This window comes from Sycon ciliatum, chromosome 2 (assembly GCF_964019385.1).
Source record: "Sycon ciliatum chromosome 2, ocSycCili1.1, whole genome shotgun sequence".
Lineage (NCBI taxonomy): Eukaryota > Metazoa > Porifera > Calcarea > Leucosolenida > Sycettidae > Sycon > Sycon ciliatum.
In genome coordinates, this window is record NC_088644.1 from 21,469,559 (window position 1) to 21,490,039 (window position 20,481).

The 20,481-nt window shown below is 46.7% G+C and overlaps 3 protein-coding genes across 5 annotated transcripts in view; 2 read left to right on the forward strand and 1 right to left on the reverse strand.

Moving 5' to 3' along the window:
- Positions 1-2,342, forward strand: part of LOC135809182 (C-1-tetrahydrofolate synthase, cytoplasmic-like) — a 25,640-nt gene extending 23,298 nt beyond the window's left edge. For both annotated transcript variants that reach the window (XM_065322467.1, XM_065322468.1), the window contains 3 exons: positions 409-516; positions 1,207-1,359; positions 2,030-2,342. In XM_065322467.1, the coding sequence (XP_065178539.1) occupies positions 409-516; positions 1,207-1,359; positions 2,030-2,119 (351 nt within the window). In that variant the 3' untranslated portion in view covers positions 2,120-2,342. The remainder of the gene's footprint in view (positions 1-408; positions 517-1,206; positions 1,360-2,029) is intronic.
- Positions 2,343-3,964: 1,622 nt separating this feature from the next.
- On the reverse strand, positions 3,965-5,865 carry LOC135809183 (large ribosomal subunit protein eL13-like). Of its 2 annotated transcripts, none has more exons than XM_065322469.1 (4): positions 5,767-5,865; positions 5,359-5,613; positions 4,596-4,769; positions 3,965-4,234 (listed from the first exon to the last, which is right to left on the reverse strand). In XM_065322469.1, the coding sequence occupies exons 2-4, from the start codon at positions 5,593-5,595 to the stop codon at positions 4,019-4,021; spliced, it is 627 nt and encodes a 208-aa protein (XP_065178541.1). In that variant the 5' UTR covers positions 5,596-5,613; positions 5,767-5,865; the 3' UTR covers positions 3,965-4,018. The 2 variants fall into 2 exon arrangements, with proteins under 2 accessions (XP_065178541.1, XP_065178542.1); XM_065322470.1 differs by having other exon boundaries at positions 5,359-5,610; positions 5,767-5,828.
- A 159-nt stretch (positions 5,866-6,024) lies between these two features.
- On the forward strand, positions 6,025-20,219 carry LOC135809184 (protein disulfide-isomerase TMX3-like). Its single transcript, XM_065322471.1, has 18 exons — positions 6,025-6,255; positions 6,393-6,435; positions 8,433-8,481; positions 9,282-9,399; positions 9,887-9,932; positions 10,540-10,620; positions 11,302-11,410; positions 11,729-11,806; positions 12,642-12,757; positions 14,150-14,205; positions 14,513-14,567; positions 15,893-15,940; positions 16,316-16,372; positions 16,926-16,992; positions 17,320-17,397; positions 17,784-17,822; positions 18,870-18,899; positions 19,422-20,219. Exons 1-18 carry the CDS (start codon positions 6,225-6,227, stop codon positions 19,740-19,742), a joined length of 1,422 nt encoding a protein of 473 aa, XP_065178543.1. The 5' UTR covers positions 6,025-6,224; the 3' UTR covers positions 19,743-20,219.
- Positions 20,220-20,481: the final 262 nt, after the last annotated feature.

Consider the following 20,481-nt stretch of genomic DNA (forward strand, 5'->3'; position numbering starts at 1 on the left):
TGTGTCTCTCTCTCTCTCTCTCTCTCTCTCTCTCTCTCTCTTTCTTTCTCTTTCTCGTTGTGGTTCCAATTGATGTGTTACGTTTGTGCACTAAAAGTTTCCTTACTCGGCGTACATGGGACTGCATCTCATCCGTAACTAGGAACTGTAACTTTGCACTCATATTCACAATATCACATACACGCACACTTGGTCACCCCAGAGACCGTTACAGCTCAATGTAGCATACCGTATCATGCAGAGCCCATCTGGCTAGTGGAACAACCCGGATCAGTGGGTCCGGATACTAGAAGTTTGATTGTTCTCGGAAGTAGTCCACAGGTGCTTTAGCTATGATGTCTCTGAACGGAAGCATAAGCCTCGATTGCTCTCTTGTTCTGTTCACTGTTGTACCTGTGCATTGTGTAGTTGCCTATTGCGGAGAAGATCGAAATAATTGCTCGTGAGATCTACGGTGCCGATGGCATCTCCCTGGAAGAGGAGGCCGCGCGTAAAGTGGAGCTCTACACAAAGCAGGTTAGTTATCTGTGCTGTGTGCACAGTGTCAGATTTACTCGTGTGATGGCAATCTTCAGGCAACAGTGTTTTGTTCTTTGTGCACTCATCCATGCAGCATTAAGAAATCACAGATAGTCTTTTTCGTTCTTAACAATATCCTCGTAGGTAGAATTTGTTTAGGTTGAGTGTACCCAGGTTGAGTGTTCGAACTGATGAATGGCTACGCACGTTGTGTGTAATATGAGTCTCCAGATCCGCAAAAAAAGGCACAGCGCCGTAAAGCCTGTAATCCAGCAGATCATCGTGCGAAACCTCAGTCGAAAACTGCTTCGCATTCCACTAACAAATACTTCAAAGTAGCACCCTGCATTACCATGCAGCGATTAGGTTGCTTCTCTGACATGCCTGAAGACCTGGTGATGCTGTGCGACGAGTTTGCTTGCGAGCTGTACAAGACATTCAAAGCTGATGGAAGCGATGAGTTGAGATACAAACTATTCACCACCCATCCTGGAAGCAATTCCAGATGTTTAACTCCAACCAGTGACCCTCTTCGTCAGCACACTCTCTGTGGGCTGATTATCAAGCCATGGTCTGGCGCAATCCTCCTCCCCCCCACCCCACGCACAGAACACTCGATTATGTAGCGTCCCAGTTCAGTTCTAAAATACAGCACTGTCCTGTTGTTCCCTTTGTATTTCTGCCCAGGGCTTCGCCAACCTGCCAATCTGCATGGCAAAGACCCATCTCTCGCTGTCCCATCAGCCAGAGCGTAAGGGCGCGCCGACCGGATTCACGCTGCCGATCAGAGATGTCCGTGCCAGTGTTGGTGCTGGATTCCTGTTCCCTCTTGTTGGAACTGTAAGTGATACGCTCCACTCGATCCAGACATGCACTTAGTCTTTGCACTGAACAGCCAACTATCAGCATAACCGTGTAGTCTTTGCACTGAACAGCCAACTATCAGCATAAACGTGTTATACAGCCAAGAGTACATCAACTACAGTCGTGGCCAAAGAAATCCGACCCGTGAGCCAAAAGCAGCGCCAAAGCTCATGCGACCCCTGCGGCTCTGGGATGGATTTTTGGACCGTGCTTGATATCATTGAAATGGAAATGCAGCGTTACTTTTGGCTCACGGGTCTGCTTTCTTTGGGCCTTTGACCACAACTGTAGGTTGTGCAGGCTCTGGGAGAGTCGGTGAGCCCAGCAAAGTTTGGTTTAGTTTATGTAGGTCACAATGACTCACCTTTGCTGCATCTCACTCCGGTGGAGTTGCATGCTCTGGTTATTCATGTGCCCTCGGTACAGCTTTTAATCTGTAGATTTGCATGTAGGCTGTTCAGTTGTGCACTATTCACATCAACTATTGAGTGTGTTGTGGAGAAGCCTATAGCATGGTTATTGTCATCTGGTGATGCCAGCCACCAACTGAACTAAATCTCACCAATTGCACATGCTGCTGCTGCTGATTATGTTGTTGTTTCAAATCTTTATTCTTATTTCTCACGATTTGTCGTTGTTGTTCTAGATGACAACTATGCCAGGACTGCCAACCCGTCCGTGCTTCTACGATATCGATCTAAACGTGGAAACTGAAGAAGTGATCGGACTATTCTGACACTCGCACATGGTCTCTTTGCTGGGAACTTCACTCTAGATTCAACAAATTTTCAAGCATGTCCCTCCCTCTAGGCGAAAAGTAAAACTTCTATAATTTGATATCATGTTTCCTTAGGTATAGCTGCGTCCGTGTTCGCTCAACATGGGTAGAATCCTTAGGCATCCAATTTTATCTTGAAATTTCTTGGTTCGAAGAGTCATACAATCATGTACATATCTTACGACATGTTCGAGTGTGCTCCTGTACAAAGAGTCCCATGACTCTTTGGGTAAAGTACAGTACTTGTGAATGATTACAAGTATGTGTCCAGATGACCAGGTAACGGGCTTCTGTTCGAGTTACACACCCAAGGCCAAGACCAGCATTTCCATGGGGGCCGGAAGGCTTTTTAATTTCCAGCATCTGTTTGTGTTCTCATGGTGTCCAGGGAGTCAGCTTACCAAACTCCCTTGTGTGCACGTGACTGTACATTCTGATCTGGAGCTCCTATAAATTCTGTTGGGTGCAATTCTACAGCATGCTAGCAGGCCATTCCATATCAATGGCGGTTCTCCTCACTGAAAAAAACAAAGGTGCCAAATTACCAGTGCCGTATGTACATTCTGGGGGGGGGGGGGGGGGGGGGAGGGGGTCGATTCACATGGCTTCGCCAGTTGTGTGGATTAGACAGTTATCTGGCGCTTGTCTTGATCTGTTTCAATCAGAATCAGATCCGCTATCGTTGCTATAAAGAGAAAATCTGTGGGTGCACATCCAGTGCATTTGCTGATTTGTGTGCTTCTCTTGTGTACTGTAAAAGCAGAAATTTTCGGTAACTTCGGTGCCGACAATTTCAGTACTACCGGTACTGTATACATTTAGTACTAGTACACTTGCCTGGAAAACGGGTTTTACCGAAAATTTCCCTCTACCGAACCGCCGATTTTGGATTTTGGAATACCGAAAATATTACACCGCCGAAAATTTCTGCTTTTACAGTACATTCTGATCTGGAGCTCTATAAATTCTGTTGGGTGCAATTCTACAGCATGCTAGCAGGCCTTTCCACATCAATGACGGTTCTCCTCACTGAAAAAAAAAACAAAGGTGCCAAATAGGCCTTATGCACATTGTACAGATGCACGAAATCCCGTAGAATCCCGTAGACCCGGTTGGGTGTTGAATGTGCAGGACCCTATTGTGTTTACTGCTATTTCCACTATGAAATGGGCCATGAAGGCATTTCATACGAAATCTTTTTCCGGCAGAGATCTAGCTAGTCGTTAGTTCAATCCCAAAGTGAAGAAGGCTTGAAAAGTGATCGTTTGCCATGAATTGTGAGGCTAAATGGGTCAAACGCGCATGTATAGCAAACAATGAACACCCAACCGGGTATGTACACACCTACGGCCATAGTACAGAACTTCGTACATCTGTACAATGTGCATAAGGACTATTACCAGTGCCGTATGTAACTCTGAACTGAACGGGAAAATACTACGGAAGGTACTTGGCGAAAGTTTGGGGCAGTTCAAGACATGTTAGGAATGATATTAGATCAAGGAGGCTGCAGTCAGCACCACAATTTTATTTCCCAAAATTTGCATGTTATGTAGAATCCACATAATTATGCTCCCTAGACTCTGCAGTCTGCACACTCACTCCTACAAAGCACCTCATGATCAGGCTCCCAAGCTTTGACGGGCCCATACAATGATTAGATTGAGCCTGCTGGGTTGCATCCCTGGGCCTTCTCCACATGCACTACACTGTCTACAGGTCTCATTACTTCTATCCGATATGCACTGTGCACCCTGAATCAACAAGAGTGCAGTCTGCCATCACACGCAGCTACCAAGAAAGTCCTTTTCAATTGTTTATTCGGACGAGAGTGTAGATGGTAAAGGTTATCCAGGTTTACTTCTTCTTCAGCACATCAGCCTCTGCAGCCTCACGGGCACGCTTCTCACGGACACCGACAAGACGAGCATTGGCACGAGCAATACGCATGGAGCGGAAGACGGAGGTGGTCTTCTCCTCGTCAGTGATGGCACGGGCCTTGATGGTTGGGTGCACCTGTCGGATGGGCAGGATGGGTCCAGCCAACTGGGAAGCAACCTTCAGCTCAGCAGCCTGAGAGAGCAAATAGATAGAAAACAAGTGAAATTACAATTTAGATGACACACACAGTGCAGTAAGTGAAACAGACAAAACAGCATAGCTGTTAGCAAGGATAAGCTCTTTGTCAGGAGAGTACAAATGTACAAGCACGACTTTCAGCCGCTGTCTTTTTAGCAACCGATGGAAGTGATAAAAATTGCACATGTCCCAGATATGCAACAAAGTAATAAAGGCAGCACTACAGAAGAAAAAGAGTTTAAAATGCACACAACAGTTCAACGATACACTGCTAGAATACAACAAAGGAATATATCCAAAGAACAGCATCGATGTCATATCCACAGTGAGCACCAAAACAATAATTCAAACTTACATCGCTGTCACCACGCTTAGGCTTGCTCAACTTGCGTGGGAAGACGATCAACTTGGATCTGTACTCCTTAAGGCGCTGTACATTGGCCTGGAGAGACTCTGAGGATCGGTTGCGGCGTCTGTGGTCAACAGTGATGCCAATGGTGGGAGCAACCTTGCGGGAGATGCCAGCAGCCTGAATACAAACAATGCACACAACACAGAGAGCAAAGCACGCCAAAAGGCATATCATACCGTGACTTTGATGTTCAACGTAAACCAACACGTACATTTGGCTAGAAGTACAAGCCGGCAAACACTAAGACTACAGCGAATAAGCCTAGGAATTGTTCGATATTGATATTCCAAAACATACAATGTTTGCAATCTATCTATCCTACTGGTAATGAGTGCATGAAGCTTACTGCCAGCAACAGCTCAACTACAGAAGCTTCGTGCATGATAACGCTGCGACGCACGATGTCTACACTGCTCACCGCACAGCAACAACAGTGGAGGGTTGGCCTGGTCCACTTAATTAATGATTGCGTACCACGATTATCTTGCAGGGCACGTGTAACGCTACATTTTCACTATTCACTCATGTGCCATGTCCTGTTGTTGAAATGTGTCAAAATGTTTTGTTCACAAAATAAATATTTTGTGGGTTTCTCATCGACAACGTTTGGTAACTGGTATTTTCAAATGATGTCCACAGCCAGCTTGTGATTTTCAGCAGCTCACTACGTCGACTATGACCAAAGCATAGCACACATGAAACACACCTTCAGCTCCTCCAAAGTGAAGCCACGGCCAGCTCTGACTTTCGTGTTGTACTTGAAAGTCTGGCAACGTACGACAGGGCGCAGAGATCCAGCAACAGGCCTTGGGGCAACCCTCAGTGCCTTCTTCTCACGAGCCTGGCGTCTACGGCTCTTACGGCCGGGTTGGTCAAACCAGCATTTAACCCGCTTGTCCCAATCCTTATGGAAATGGGCATTTGGGATGATATTATTCACCATCTTGCCGGTTTATTGCTGCTGAACAAAGATATTGAAGATATCGCACCAAACCAAACCCAAGTTACCTTCAAATCCACAGGAACCACCTCCAATACATCCAAGCTATGAACTAACAGCTGCAGAAAGCTACAGTTCGTCCTCCAAAAAGATTTCTCGCCAAAACAAACTCACCTCGTCCACCTGCAGAAGGGACGCTGAGAAAGAGATCGATCGGGAAGATGGCCGTCGTACTTCAGGACGCATGCGCGAGGGCCCTTGTCCGAGCGGGTTCAAAAGTAATCGCTCTCAAAAACGCGTTTCTGGAGAAATGAGCATGCGGAAAATGCTCCCATGTGCTGCAGAATGGAGAACCACCAAGCATGTGCCTCTGCTGTACATGATGTCATTCATTTGATGAGATTTGTTTGGTTTTTTGGTTTGAGTGGCTCGTTCGCCGGATGTGACTCTTGACTTGAAGTTGGGCAGAGATTCTCAATGAGTGTTTCGTGTTTGGACTTTTCACGTCTTGATCATATCAGCAAGAATGGTTTTCTGCATGTAGCTCGTCGTTTCTTTGTCATTATAGAGAGAGAAGGCAGTAAAGGATTCGTTGGTAGCGAAGTGTGTTAGTTTTCGAGCAGTCTGTGAAAATGGATAATCGTTTCGTTCTCCTAAGTTTGTGTAAGCAAATCCGAAGACTAGGGTATTTGTGTTCGAATTGTTTTGTGACTACTACCTCAACTTCCATCTTAGGATGAGGTGGTAGCCGGGTATGGGGTTGGGTCTAGATCATATTGTTTTTCTCTCTTTTTCTGTAGTGGTTTGTGTCGCATCCGGAAAAGTCATCGACTTGGACGAAAGGTAATTTGTTGAACATTTTGATGTTGGCTTCTCGAATGGTTTTTGGAACAGGTGAAGATTACCTTTCTTTGTTTGTATGCTATCTAAACAAAGAGTGCATTCCTTCTCGACTAGAAGCATCAGCATCTTCAATACACACACACACACACACACACACACACACACACACACACACACACACACACACACACACGCACGCACACACACACCACACACACACACGCACACACGCACACACACCACACACACACACGTACACACACACGCACACACACACACCACACGCACACACACACACACACACACACACACACACACTACTATGTACAACTGCCACAAAATGGCCACGTCGCTCCCAGAAGCCGGAGACAACAGCGAGAAAGGAACAGAAACAAGGAGAGTAATTGTCATTTATTGAGGTGAAAGGGGACCGTTCTACACACAGTGTTTCTGTCTTCGGTGGCGGGTGAGGTCCTGCGGGCGGGAGAATCGTTCGCTACATAGGCTGCATTGAATGGGCAGATTAGTCCTCTGGCCCTTTTGCAGTCGTTTGCCTCGAGTACAATTATGGCGGTTAAAACGAGCCTGACTCTTCATGCAGCGATCACAGGTCGAGCAATGGTGCTGGCAGCAGTCCGAATTCAGGCTGCATCTCGTTGGAACAGCTGGTATTTCGTCAGATGTCTGACGCTCCACACAACGATGAACTGCAAAACCGCCAGCACTTTGAAACCTGCGGTCACAAACTCCACAGTGACAGGCCCCAGGCTGCTGGGCAACAGGTAAGGACCGTACAGCTGAGCACTTGTGACGGTGAATCCCACGAGCAGTGAATGATCGGTTGCAAACCTTGCAGGTGACTTTGTTGTTATTGCACTCCACGAGATCATCCGGAGTCTTGGCAATTGCCTCGCGCCATGCTGGGTGATCCTGGGCCAAAGTGAGCCAGTCTGCTATGCCACCGAAACGAAGATCACGTGCGACGAGGTCTTTCCATCGCAGTCGTGGCCCACAGGCTGGGCGTGGATCTGAGAAGAAGCTAAACAGTATCAGCTTCGGAAGCCGGTTGTCTGGCATTCTGGCGACATGCCCAAGCCACTGCAGACGGCGGTGTCTGACGGTATCAGATGGCAGTGCCATATCACCCCAGCGTCTTCGCACCTCCTGGTTGTTGACATGCTGCAGCTGTTGATTGAGCCGGGTGGAAGTTGTTGATGGCAACCATGTCTCTCTTCAGCGAAGTCCAGCACTCACAGGCATAGAGCAATGTGGACAGAACGCTAACATCGTAAAGATGGCGCTTGGTGGCGATGGAAAGGTTTCGGTCAAGAAAGACACGGCGCATAAGGTCGAAAGCTGCCACTGCCTTACCGAGTCTTCTGGCCACATCTGCAGATGAGCGGGTGTCAGCAGTTATCACAGAGCCAAGATACACGAAGGAATTGACACTTTCGATCTCCTCCGGACCAACAAAGAGCGGAAGGCGGTCAGCACATGATAAATTTGCACCAACGGCCATGAACTTGGTCTTCGCTGTATTCAGAGTCAAGCCGAAGGAAGAAGCAACGTTGCTGAACAGCTCCAAAGCCAATTGAGCTGACTCACGGGATGGTGCAAGTAGTGCTGCATCATCCGCAAACTCCAGGTCGTTGACCGATGTCGTGCCAGTTTGACGGGTTCGCTTGGGAAATAGATTGCCACTTCCATGGATTGAAGATATCAGGGACACACCGTTAACACCAGCTGCTGCTATAGCTGAACGCCATGTTTCCAACACAAGACCAAAGTACAGGTTAAACAACAGTGGGGCCATAACGCACCCTTGCCGCAAACCATTCTCAACCGAGATGCTCCCAGACACATCACCATCAACCGCATGCGGGCTGCTGTTCGGGTTGACACACACACATACACACACACACACATTACTTGCTTGAACACAGTCCATTTGGAGAGTCCAAATGATTATGTGCATTTTCTGTTTCTATTGTGTGTAGATTAAATGATGAAAAGGTCTATAAGCATGGAGGCTCATGGATTGTCATGGTAGGTAGTTAATACTTAGTAGTCCTCCGAAGTATTGTAAATTAAAATTGCGAATGGCTACTTTGCTGAATGATCACCTGCTCATGGATTGTCATGGTAGGTAGTTAATAGTCCTCCGAAGTATTGTAAATTTAAATTACGAATATCTACCTTGCCGAATGATCACCTGTTCTGTCAGAGTTCTAGTGTTGACGTGTCATGTGGAGAGTTGAAGTGCCAGTGTGTCATGTGGAGAGTTGAAGTGCCAGTGTGTCATGTGGAGAGTTGAAGTGCCAGTGTGTCCTGCAGAGAGTTCTAGTCGGTAGTGTCAGTAGTGTCTTGCACACGCAGCCAGTATCCACATGATAATGCTAAGTCTGCACCAGCCACCATAACAAATCCCACGAGTATGTAAATGCTCCCACCCACATATCACTGCGGACCACACATCGGTTAAATCCCGATTCCGCGGCCGCATTTTTCCGTGAATTTTGGCTATTTACCCCCCCCCCCCCCCCCCTACGTTTTCTGTGATTTTTGAATTTTTTTGCGCTGCACACCAGTGTTGGGGTTGTGAGTTGTTCACGTCACATACTGGTACTCTTGCGTATATGTAGGGCACTCCCTAGCATACAGTTTACACATTTATTTGATCCTGTCTTGTGAATGTGAACACGTGGCAGCGGCAGTAGTGCTACGGGGCTATCGTGTTAGACGTTTTGAACTGATATGGCTGCTGTCTTGTTAGCTGTGGTTGTACTTTTAGATCACCCACCCTGCTGCTGGCGTCTGTATTCTTGTTTGTTTTCTGCTGCTTGCAGTTCTACGCGCCGTGGTGTGCATACTGTGAGAAGATGAAGCCGGCATGGGAAGCGACGGCAAAGCACCTAGCTCCTACACCTGTCCACGTGGCGAGAGTGGACCTGACCAAGTACCCCTGTATGCTATGCTATGCTTAGAACTAGACAGTGATGCAAACCAGGGAGTAGTAAAAATACTGGTATTTTACTACTCCCTGATGCTAGCCAATGTTCTTGTTTCATAATTGCAGTGTGTTGTGGACTATTTTTGAACTAAGATGCACTGGTATAGGAACTTGGCTGGTTTTCATCACCTGCTGCTTTGGATCACCTTGACAATTCCAAATATCCCCAGCATCCAGTGATGGACATAGTTTTGCATGGAAAATTCCATCCGCACGATAATGTTTATGCCCAAGTGTGCATCATGGTGAAAAGTTAAAACTCCAACACACCCGTTATCCCATTTTTCCACAGTCTCAACAATCATGCAGTGTGTTCCAACAGTCTCAACAACCATGCAGTGTGTTCCCACAGTCTCAACAATCATGCAGTGTGTTCCCACGACTGTTACGTGTTACCTGCCCTTGAACGCCTATTGTTGTTGGTTTGTGCTTTCATCACAGCTGTGGGTGAACATCACAAAGTGGAAGGTATGCCAACTATAAAGATGTGAGTTCGGGGGTTGATGTTCAGCACTAGAACTGCACTTTATACCATGCTGACACTTGTAACACCACCAGTGTGACAGGACAGCCTCTTTTACGGGCAAAATAAACACACCATTGCGACACTCTCACATTTAACTTGTCACGCCACCATTGCGACACTCTCACACCATGGTCACAGTTATACTCTATTAGTATTAGTACTGATTCTGTGCATCTCTGTTCTCATTGGGCCTGGTTTAAATCTGGCTTTGGATCATTTATTTTTCATTGCTCTCAGGTTCGGCCTCATTTTCTCTGTGTTGCGCTTACGAGTCCATAAAGCAAGAATCACTTCTGTCCGCAGATCGAGTCTGTTCTCATTGATGCAGTTGAGCAGATCCTCATACAGAGCCGATGCGGTTGGCAAGCAAAAGCACAGCAGCACTGATGTCATGATAGCTTACTAGTAGCGCATGTGCCAGTGTGGAATACAACCTAGTGCTGCACAACTAGCAGTACTAGGCAGTTCTTCACTCCTGTTTAGTTCAGTACTGAGCGTCTATGGCGTGCTACCTTGTTGGGCCACTCACCAGTCGTCGCTGCCCTGATTTTGCTTTCTGTCTTGCTAGGTTCCACGATGGTGAAGTGTTTGACTACGATGGAAAGAGAGATTCTGAGTCCATTCTGGAGTTTGTCCGGCGTGTCATGAAGTGAGTCTTGCTGCCAGGTGTCTTGTTATTGATACAAGGAGAGGTGCATCTCACATTCTACTCCAATCCTCCCTTTCTCCTCTGGAATATCTCTGACGGTTCTGGCTGACTTCTTCCAGTTATTCACTGATTACAGCCCTACCCCGACTATCCGAATACTCGTACATGTACCTTGAGTATCCAATGCAAAGCCTGCCGGTACATTTTGTACATCACACTGTACAATTTTGCCTTGGCAGGCAGTCCTGCAGGTAGTCTTGTGCCCGCAAGTTGTGGGTTTTCGGGTTCTATTGGATGAATCACTGTGTATTCACTGGGGATATAATATTGTATGGATTAGAAGCACTCCTGTTGTTGAAAACAAGTACCATCGGCCCTTTGGTGTTCCTTTTGAAGAGGTTTGGCTGTAGGTACTACCACACCTGCTCTAATTGCTAGGAATAAGGGTACACATTGAACTAGAGACAATATCTGGGTATCACCCTCTGAATATAAGACTGATTTAGATTATGTGTGGATTGCTGGAACACACCTTCAAAACATCCTGTCCGGATGTGTTCGGATACCCGGGCCGGGATAGGACAGTACCGAATAATCATTGCCATTATCTTAGATAAGCTGTATGGAGAAATATCTTACGTCTGGTATGTGTCGTGTGTTTGATCTTTTGGTTCACGTTAGTCCTCCTGTCGGTAGTGTGGCTAACCTACCATCATTGAAATCTGTGGAGAAGTCGCAGGAAGTGTTCTTCATATTGTCCTTCAGTGCTGGCAGGAGCTCCCAACTCAGGGTAAGGTCACATCAAATTATGATTGTGGCTCCCACGATTTTGGTGGTCTCTTGTCTCTCTTTCTGTCTCTCTCCCTCTCTCTTCTCTGTGTCTCTCCGTCTCCGTCTCTGTCTCTCTCTGTCTCTCTCTCTCTCTCTCTCTCTCTCTCTCTCTCTCTCTCTCTCTCTCTCTCTCTCTCTCTCTCTCTCTTTCTGGCTGTCTCCGTCTCTCTCTCCCTTTCTCTTTCTCTATCCCCCTTCCAGTTACCAGAATATGGCAGATGGTATGCTGATTGACACTCTGGCTTCTGTTCCTTGTTCTTTTCCCATCTCGTCTCAGACGCGATACCAGAAGGTGGCCAGCAACATGCGTATGCAAGCAAACTTTTTTGAGACATCCTCGAAGGATGTACACGAGGTATGGGTGCATTAGCTTGATGGCAAATCTGCTTCCCATATGATCTGTTGTTTGCTGCACATGGCTATGCTGCCAATTGTAATGCATGCGCTACACTCTCATGTGGCTACTGTCTACATCTTAACACAGCACATTTCCAGTGTATTACAGCTCACACACACACACACACACACACACACACACACACACACACACACACACACACACACACACACACACACACACTGCTCGTTGCGTATTCGCAAATCCTCCTGCCTTCTGCCGAATACTGTTGCCGGCATTCTTCTATGTACTTGGACGATGACCGATTTTCATCTTTGACCCATACATTTCAGGGCATAACATGCACAACATACCCCAGTCACTCTGGATCAACCGTAATGTGTTCATCAGGGAGTCATGGCATGTAGAGAGATAACACGCGTGTCTGGAGCTCTAAGCAATACTGGTCTTGCTCCTGGGTTGCCCATTCCTGTAGCCCTTTGGCAGGGCTGACGTATGTATGCTCTTTAGCCTTGATCCTTGAGGGTGGTGGTGTTCCTACGGATGCGGAAAACTCGGTCTCTAGCCGAGTCTCACGCGAACCGTGAATTTTTTTAGCAGGGCTGATTTATGCATGCTCACGTTTAATATTCCTGGCTTGGACCGCATTTGGCGTCAGCAGATCACGACCTTGTGTTGCATAGATCGCAAATTACGCACAACTTCCGACTCCAGGGTCAAAGCATGCATCGCTTTCGGCGCTATGGTCTCGTGTCGTCTTCCTACATGCTACAGCATTTTTAGTGTTCACGTATGATACTATTATTTTCTCTCTTCTGATTTTTATTGTTAGAAACTGGACTTGAAGGCAACTCCCAGCCTGGCAGTGTACAGAGATGGCAGGTCTGTAGTCTATGACAACAAGAATCTCACTCAAGAGGCCATCGAAGAGTGGGTCCAGGCTGAAAGGTACAGCAGTACTCAGTCTCCTATATCTTGCATGTCATGTACTAGTAGGGTCATGAGCAAGTGTGTGTGTTGGGAGGGGGGCTTGTGTGTTTGATCCAAGTACAGTGCGGATCGGCTATAGTAATACACCTCTTATAGTGATCGTATTCTCAAATTCATTTTCGTAAACCACCCCTTCATGTACATATCGGGTCGGCTATAGTAATATATCGGCTATAATGATACGATTTCTTTGTCAAAATGATTTTATTGCATACATTTTTCATCGGCTATAGTGATGATCATAAAAAATTATACATCGTACATGGCGAGATCTGATCGCGGCAGTCAGGAAGCGCTGGTACGACTATGATATCCCTCGGAGGAAATTCGAAATGTTTGGCGTTGGCTGTGCTTGTTGTTCCGGGGCATCCTCGAGCGAGAGCTGAGGCAGTAATGAGTACATGTACCAGCGCTGAAGCGCTACCGTGGTCTCCGCCGAGATGTTGGAGAAGGCATTCAGGTAACAGCGAAGACGATCAGGGACGCGGAGAAGCTTCTCCGTGACATACGACATCACGCGTCGATCGACCTACCACTTGGAACAGTTTCAGCGGTGATGAGTCGAGCGATGGCGACCCAGACTGAGACTCCACTCCCACTAATCGATCCTGTAGATATTGTTGATATGTCGATTGAATGTGTTGAAGTGTTTCTCTTCCAAAAGAACACATTTGTTGAGCACAGCAACTCCTTGAAAACTCATGTCAAAAAGTCACGAAGTTTTTGTTTCTGCAGGAAGTAGCTCTGCACTGCGCGTACTGCACAGTCACATGCACAGCACGCTTCTAGTTCTGCACGCTGCACTGATTCGAATGACACCATACACGCATGTGTCAGGCATACCTAAGTATGCATATCGCCTATAGTGATATTTTCACGAAAATCAAACACCAACGCTATAGCCGATCCGTACTGTACTCTGTATCAATATTACTCACGCACCCAAGCATGTATGGCTTTCACTGAATCAAGTACTACAAAAAAAAAAGTAGTATGTTCTGTGAAACCTGTCTACAATTATAGGTTGCCCGCTCCATGGACCTTCAAAATAATTGACAATATGGTTGAGGTGTATAGGCGGTCTCTTTATCCAGTGTCATTTGACTGGAAATAGCACACCGTGGTTCTACATGTAGTTGCAGTGGTCCCCTGAAACAGGTGCTCACCTTGTCGGAGTGGTTGCCTTGACAGGTTTTCACTGCGTATGTACTGTGAAGTGTGTGAGCAGTCTATATAATCCGTGTGTGTGTGTGTGTGTGTGTGTGTGTGTGTGTGTGTGTGTGTGTGTGTGCATGTATGCGTACATGTGTGTGTGTGTGTGGTGTCTGTGCATGTTGTGTATTCCATTAGATACCCTCTGTGTCCTCACCTGGACCAGTTTGGTATCTATGACTATATCCACACCAGTAAGTGTACAAGAGCGTTCATATCTTTCTTTTCCGAATACTTTCAATAGAAATGAGGTATTTTAACTACATTCTGTACCAATAGACTGCTTTCTTTGGGTGCATTGATTGAGCCCTAGTGACAGTGCTCATACTTCAAACATTCTTGTCTGACAGTGGCATATGCATGTACTCTAAATGAACTCTAACTGTCCGTTAGAGCTTGAAGAATAGAACTTCTTTTCTATTGTGTACGGTGTGTGTGTGTGTGTGTGTGTGTGTGTGTGTGTGTGTGTGTGTGTGTGTGTGTGTGTGTGCTTTCTAACAGAACGACCAGTGGTTGTGACACTAATTGGCAAGATCAGGACCAGCAAAGAGCAGAAGTAAGTTGCACTGCTGCTGCACTGGTGGCTCAGCCACCTTCTCTGTTTCTATCTGATACTGCAAGCACCTTGTGAGACTTACTACTTGGTCCGGCTCATCGCAATTGTCGCTTATCTATCGCCACTAAGAATAGGAGTTTTGCTACCGCTCTGTGAAATTTCCAATAGGCATAGTGAGGAAGCATGATACATGAATACTCTCCGCCACAAGAAAACATTTCAGCAATAGAATCAGGTGAAGCGAGTCATAGAAGGGAAGCAAGGTAAGCAAAATGCACAAAATAAATCAGCGAAGGAGCGCGTTCTTGCACTCACACTCTTACAGGTCCAGAGTTCATTCAACTCTCCATCACTCGACCTGCCGCCGTTACATGAGCTGCCATTAAATTGCTGGTGTCTAGCTGCTGGCGTAGACTGGTAGAGTATCTCTTGCTTTCCCAGCTTGTCGAATGGCGGCAATGGGAAAGGAAAAGTTGTGGCTGTCACTTCGGTGCTTGAAGGAACCATGGAACCATGGGCAGTGTGACCTGTGTGTCACCACAGTGTGTTTCAACAAAGCCTTCGAATGAGGCATACAGGCCTCTTCAGACAGCTGTCATACGCTCCGCTGGATACTCTGACCATGACTCTTGTAATGCTGCCGCCAGGTCCACGAAGGAACAACCAAAACGTCCCTCGCATGCACGCCGGATCGAAAACACCTTTCTTCTGCAGCATGACGCTCATACTCCTCTGCCGTGCACGCGTGCCTGTCACGCTCTCCAGGATGTCAGCTGCCCCTGCTACAGTTCTGGTCTTCGGGTCGCTGCGCTTGGCGTTTGGCAGATATTTCGGCAACACAGACAGTGAATGGCCAGATTCCCACTTCCCAAAAAGTTGAAAACATCGCGATTCGAAGCGCTAGTCGCGATCATTTTTCTTTGGTGCCTCATTTGATCTTGCCATCACAACCTCCCAGGCAAAAGTAAGTTAGATATCGTGATTGGACTGGGTTTTACCTGTCAAAAAGTGCGTGGGAGATAAGCGACAATTGCGATGAGCCGGACCAAGTAGTATGCTTGTGTTTGGGCACTCAGAAACAGACCGTGTTAGTTTTGTTTGCCTATTGCAAGACCTGACGCCCCTGACTCAGCCGATTTGTCTTTCGTTATGACTGGTGCTGGTACTCGCGACTTGGCTACTGTATTACAACGTAGTGCACATACGTGTTCTCATTGGATTCTAACTTTGTATCTCCCCCCGTGTGCGGATGTGTTGTACTTCGTGCTCAGATACCCTGACTAAGATTGCTTTCTTGTTGTTGTGTGTTTGATTTCCATTTCCAGGCTTGCAGACTACGTTCGTTTCATTGCTTACGGCTTGAAATTCTACGGGTAAGGAGAAGCGTTCTTATGCAGCTTGATTCAGATTGGTTATGGCCATGAACATTGTACTGAGCCAAAGGCATGACGTGGACACAGGATTACAACTTTTCATGTGCTTTGAAAAAAGCAGAACAACTTTGACTGCTGGTCACAAAGATCCAGTGACAAACGGAGTTAGTTCTCTGAGTAGTGACAGAGAAATTGTTCTGTTTTCCACTTCATTTTTTTAATTTTTTTATACTGCTATATTATTTTAGTATTGTGGCTCACAGTGTCTTCACCAGTTTGCGTGTTGTGTACTTGTAATAATTGTGTGGCACTTTTCTGGGTACCTTTTCTGCTGTGAGATGATCTTATTAATTTTTCTTTTTCTGTCTACTGCAGTGACTTCTATTTTGCTACAACAGATGAAGTAACACTGCTGCGGAGAATGCTACTAGAGTAAGTTAGAGGCTTCATCTGGGTCATTGGCATGCATGACTTTTGTCACTGATTGTAGTGTTCCGATGCTTGTCTGCATTATCCTGGTGATACCCGCTGTGCAATCTCATCAGGCCATCTTGTATGTTCATTGTTGCAACTTACGAGTCTGGTTTGTGTGCTGGAATCATTAGCAAGTCCACCCCCCCCCCCCCCCCCCCCCCCCCCCGTATATATTAAACTATGAGCAGTGGTGCAGTCATGAAACTCCTTTCAAGTCACGATCGGTCAACTGGAGGAAACCGCTAGAAACAATCCGAAAATGTAACCCCAAACTGTACATGAACACATCGCTCTCAGCTTTCTTTTCCCTTCCAAGCGTGTGTACTAAAAACAGCACGTGTTACATGTTGGGTGGACTATTCTGAACGTGGACATCTAAAAGCAGACGCACGTTTTCCGGACTTCTTATGCTGGTTTGTGCAGTATCGATGACCGTGACTGTGAACTCATATACAATCAGTGTATTGTATAGGGTATGACATGTGTCGGTGCGTTTTGCTCTTTTCAACAGATATATTTCCAAGCCTGCCATTGTCGCTTGGGACTTTGAGACAAGAACGTACTGGATCTTTAAGACGGTTGGTGATTTGTGTTGTTGTCGTGTTGTCGTGGCTGTGACGGGGGAAGTGTTGTTGCTCTTGGTGTGTGTGTGTGTGTGTGTGTGTGTGTGTGTGTGTGTGTGTGTGTGTGTGTGTGTGTGTGTGTGTGTGTGTGTGTGTGTGTGACAATAATGCCATGGGATTGTTCACCAGAAGCCGTGTGGGTGTGCATGTGCATTTTTGCTGCTGCAGTATCCACTCAATTGCTGTGCTCATTTCTGCATCATGGTAATATGGGGCTGTTCTTGAGATTGCCATCGGCTCTACTTCATGTTTTGCTCTGCAATGTTTGTACGTATGCTCCAGGACAAGGAATCCTTTGATGACGTTACGCAGGAGGACGTGGAAAACTTCCTTGGGGCGATCAAGAGTGGAGAAATTCCTGTAAGTCTATTATGGGCTTGGACTGTGTTTGTGACGAGCCTCTCTCTCTCGGAGTGCATGGATGAGTAGAAGTCTGTGCACTGCGGCCATGTAGCACTGTGCACTTTTCAGGAGCTAATTTTGATGTGACTTTCAGTGTGTTAGTACAGTATGTAGCTCCTCCTTGTATTGGCGGCATGCGTTCCACCCAAAGAACAGTACTAGCTTGCCATTGCTGTCCTAACTACCTCGCAGGCCTAATGAAACATCAATGCAGTGATTCAGATTTTAGCCGTCCCTGTGACTGGCACCGGTCTTCATTACCATCTTGTGTGCTTTCCTACTATACTGCTGCGCTGACGAATCTGGTCATGCTGTTTTCAACGTGCTTGTGTGCTTGGTTGCAGGCGTCCGGTGGGGAATATTTCACGCGCCGTTTCTATCGGGTAAGAATGACAGTACAGTGGTCCCTCTATAATCCGGCACCATTTGTGCCACGGAAAATCTGCTGGATTGACAAATCGGATTTACTGCTGGAATGTGCATGAGGAGGACATTTTGGCTACTGAAAATTGTGCTGGTTTATCGAGGGTGCTGGTTTATAAAGTGCTGGATTAGAGAGGGACGACTGTACTAGTACATGTAGCAAGGAAATGGTGTGCTTGTGAAGAGCACTGCTATCTTATCAATGTGTGGCCAATTCATTCGGAAAAAGTCCGAGACTGAAAAAAAAAACTATAAGAAGAAAGAGGACCAAAGAGCTACAAGTTACGTTATAATATCCAGTAACACCACCAGTTACTTTACAATCAGCTCATGCGATAACATTGTACGACACTGACCAACGGTACTGACGTTCTACACCTAACTGGCAATCGGAAGAGAGGGGAAAGAGACAAAAACACAACGTTTTCCAATGCAGTACAGAGAGCAGTTCAGTGGAGTGTTGTTGATGGACTGGCAGTGCTAAAACTAGAGTTCTTCCGGCCCCTCCCAACTCGCTTCTATTCTCTTGGCACACCCAAGCAATGCACAACGTTGCAACATAATTGTTACATTGCTCCCGATATGCAGTGCATTGCCTTCTGCAATGCTGCAGTGCACAACATTCACCGTTGAAATGTGGAATGTGCAGCACTGTACACAGCCACAATCACTGCACTGCAATTTCCTGCCGCGTACGCACGTAACCGTGTGCAGTTGATAACAATGCTTCCCTTCTGCAGTAAACTCTGTGTTTGCTGGACCCTGTACCAAGCGGACTCCTGTATTGACTGAACACACTTTCATGCACCAATGTGCCGTGGATCGAACATGTATCCCTGGGTCAAGCGCAATCCTGGCATATCAGGACAGTTTGCGCTGCATCAAGGGTGTCCGGTTAGGCCAGGTTTCACTGTGTTTACTCCTATTCGCTTGTCAACCACAGGGGTTTGTTCTCTACACTACCTTATGTCAGTGTGATTTTTTTGTTTTTCCGTGTGCACTTGTAGATGCTGTGGCTGATGGTGGAGATGGTTATGGTGAGTTTTCTTTGCGTGATTTGATAAGTTGGCAAGGTGCCTGCGAGGCTCACACCATGGCACCAGTTTCACTCTTGTTGTACATATAATGCACATGTATCTCCTTTTAAGACTTGACCTCCCAAAGCTCATAACCCCGATACAGTCAGACATCGCTTAACCGCACACATCAGTTTTCCACAAAAAAAATATCCGGATAGGCGAAGGAACCGGATAATCGAACACACAGTCACATACTGTATGTATGCATGGCAATCTGTGACCAACGATTTTCTTCCGGATGGCGAGGGATCCGGATGAAAGAGGATTGGATAAGCGAGGTCTGACTGTACTGGTAATTACTGTAGCAACGTTACTCTCTCCCCATCTCTCTCTCTCTCTCTCTCTCTCTCTCTCTCTCTCTCTTTCCTATTCACTCCTACTCTCTCCAAGTTCTTACGTTGGTCCTCCTGCGTAGTGATTTATTCAAGGCCGCGAATTGAACTATTTTATTGTTCTCTTTTGTGTTTGGCATGTTTCCAGGATGTGTATGAGACGTCACCCTGGGTGGTCATTATGTCCGGAATTGTCATGTTCGCCTCGCTTGCCTTCTGTGCCATGGTGCTGCTCTCGCCGGACCCGGAGAAAGCCAATGCGCTGGCCTCTGCCCAGATAGAGCGGGATCAGCTGCGACGAGAGACACCCGGTGGCTTCTACAACGATGAGAGCAGTGGCCGTATACACGAGGAGGACGAGGATGAAGACGGTAGCGGTGTTGTCGCGGATGGTGCTGTTTTAGAGCCCGAAGACACGGATGAACGTTCCGCGGCTGCTAAAGCTAAGGGCAAGCTGAAGCACAGTTGATGTGTGCGTGTGTGTGCTCTTAGGTGCACCCATTCTCTAGTTTCTCATCCTTTCCAGTAGCAGATGTGAGTCAATTCACTGCTGCCTGTGCCAGGCTGACCTTTTCATTCTACAATACGACGCCTTCCATCATACGACAGTGTGCTGCCTGTGGCCATGCGGTCATTGCGAGAAGATGAATGACCTTGCTCTACACCGATTTCACACAGGCTTTCGATACGGTTTACTCTGTTTTTTATTGTTCGTGCAGTATAACCAGATTTTAAGTGAACCAGGCCCGACAATGAATTTTTAGTGCACTCCCTGTTGACTGGGGGATTTTACCTAGGCCCCTCTAGCTGGGACAATAGTTTTGCTACATTCGCTGATGCTATAGCTGCCTGTAGATGTGTATGCATGTCAACTTTGTAATACTTTGAAGTAGTACAATGGCTGTGAAAGCGGTTTTCTCTCGAACTGTTAGGTTTCACACGCTCATGCCGTTGTGGAGTGTTTGCTGTGCACGTTTCATGACCATCCACTGGTTGTGGTGGTTAGTTCTGCTTGTGGTGGTTAGTTCTGCTGCTTGTGTACTACACACAGCACGGAGAAACACTGGCGCTGTGCTTGTGCCTTGCTTCTCGGTCCCATTGCACCGGATGCCAGTTATTCTGCATGGTCTCCGTCATCAAGCTCATATCTTCTTGTCTACCTTGAGGCGAAGACGGGCATCTCATGATGGCATCTGTGTAACCTAGAT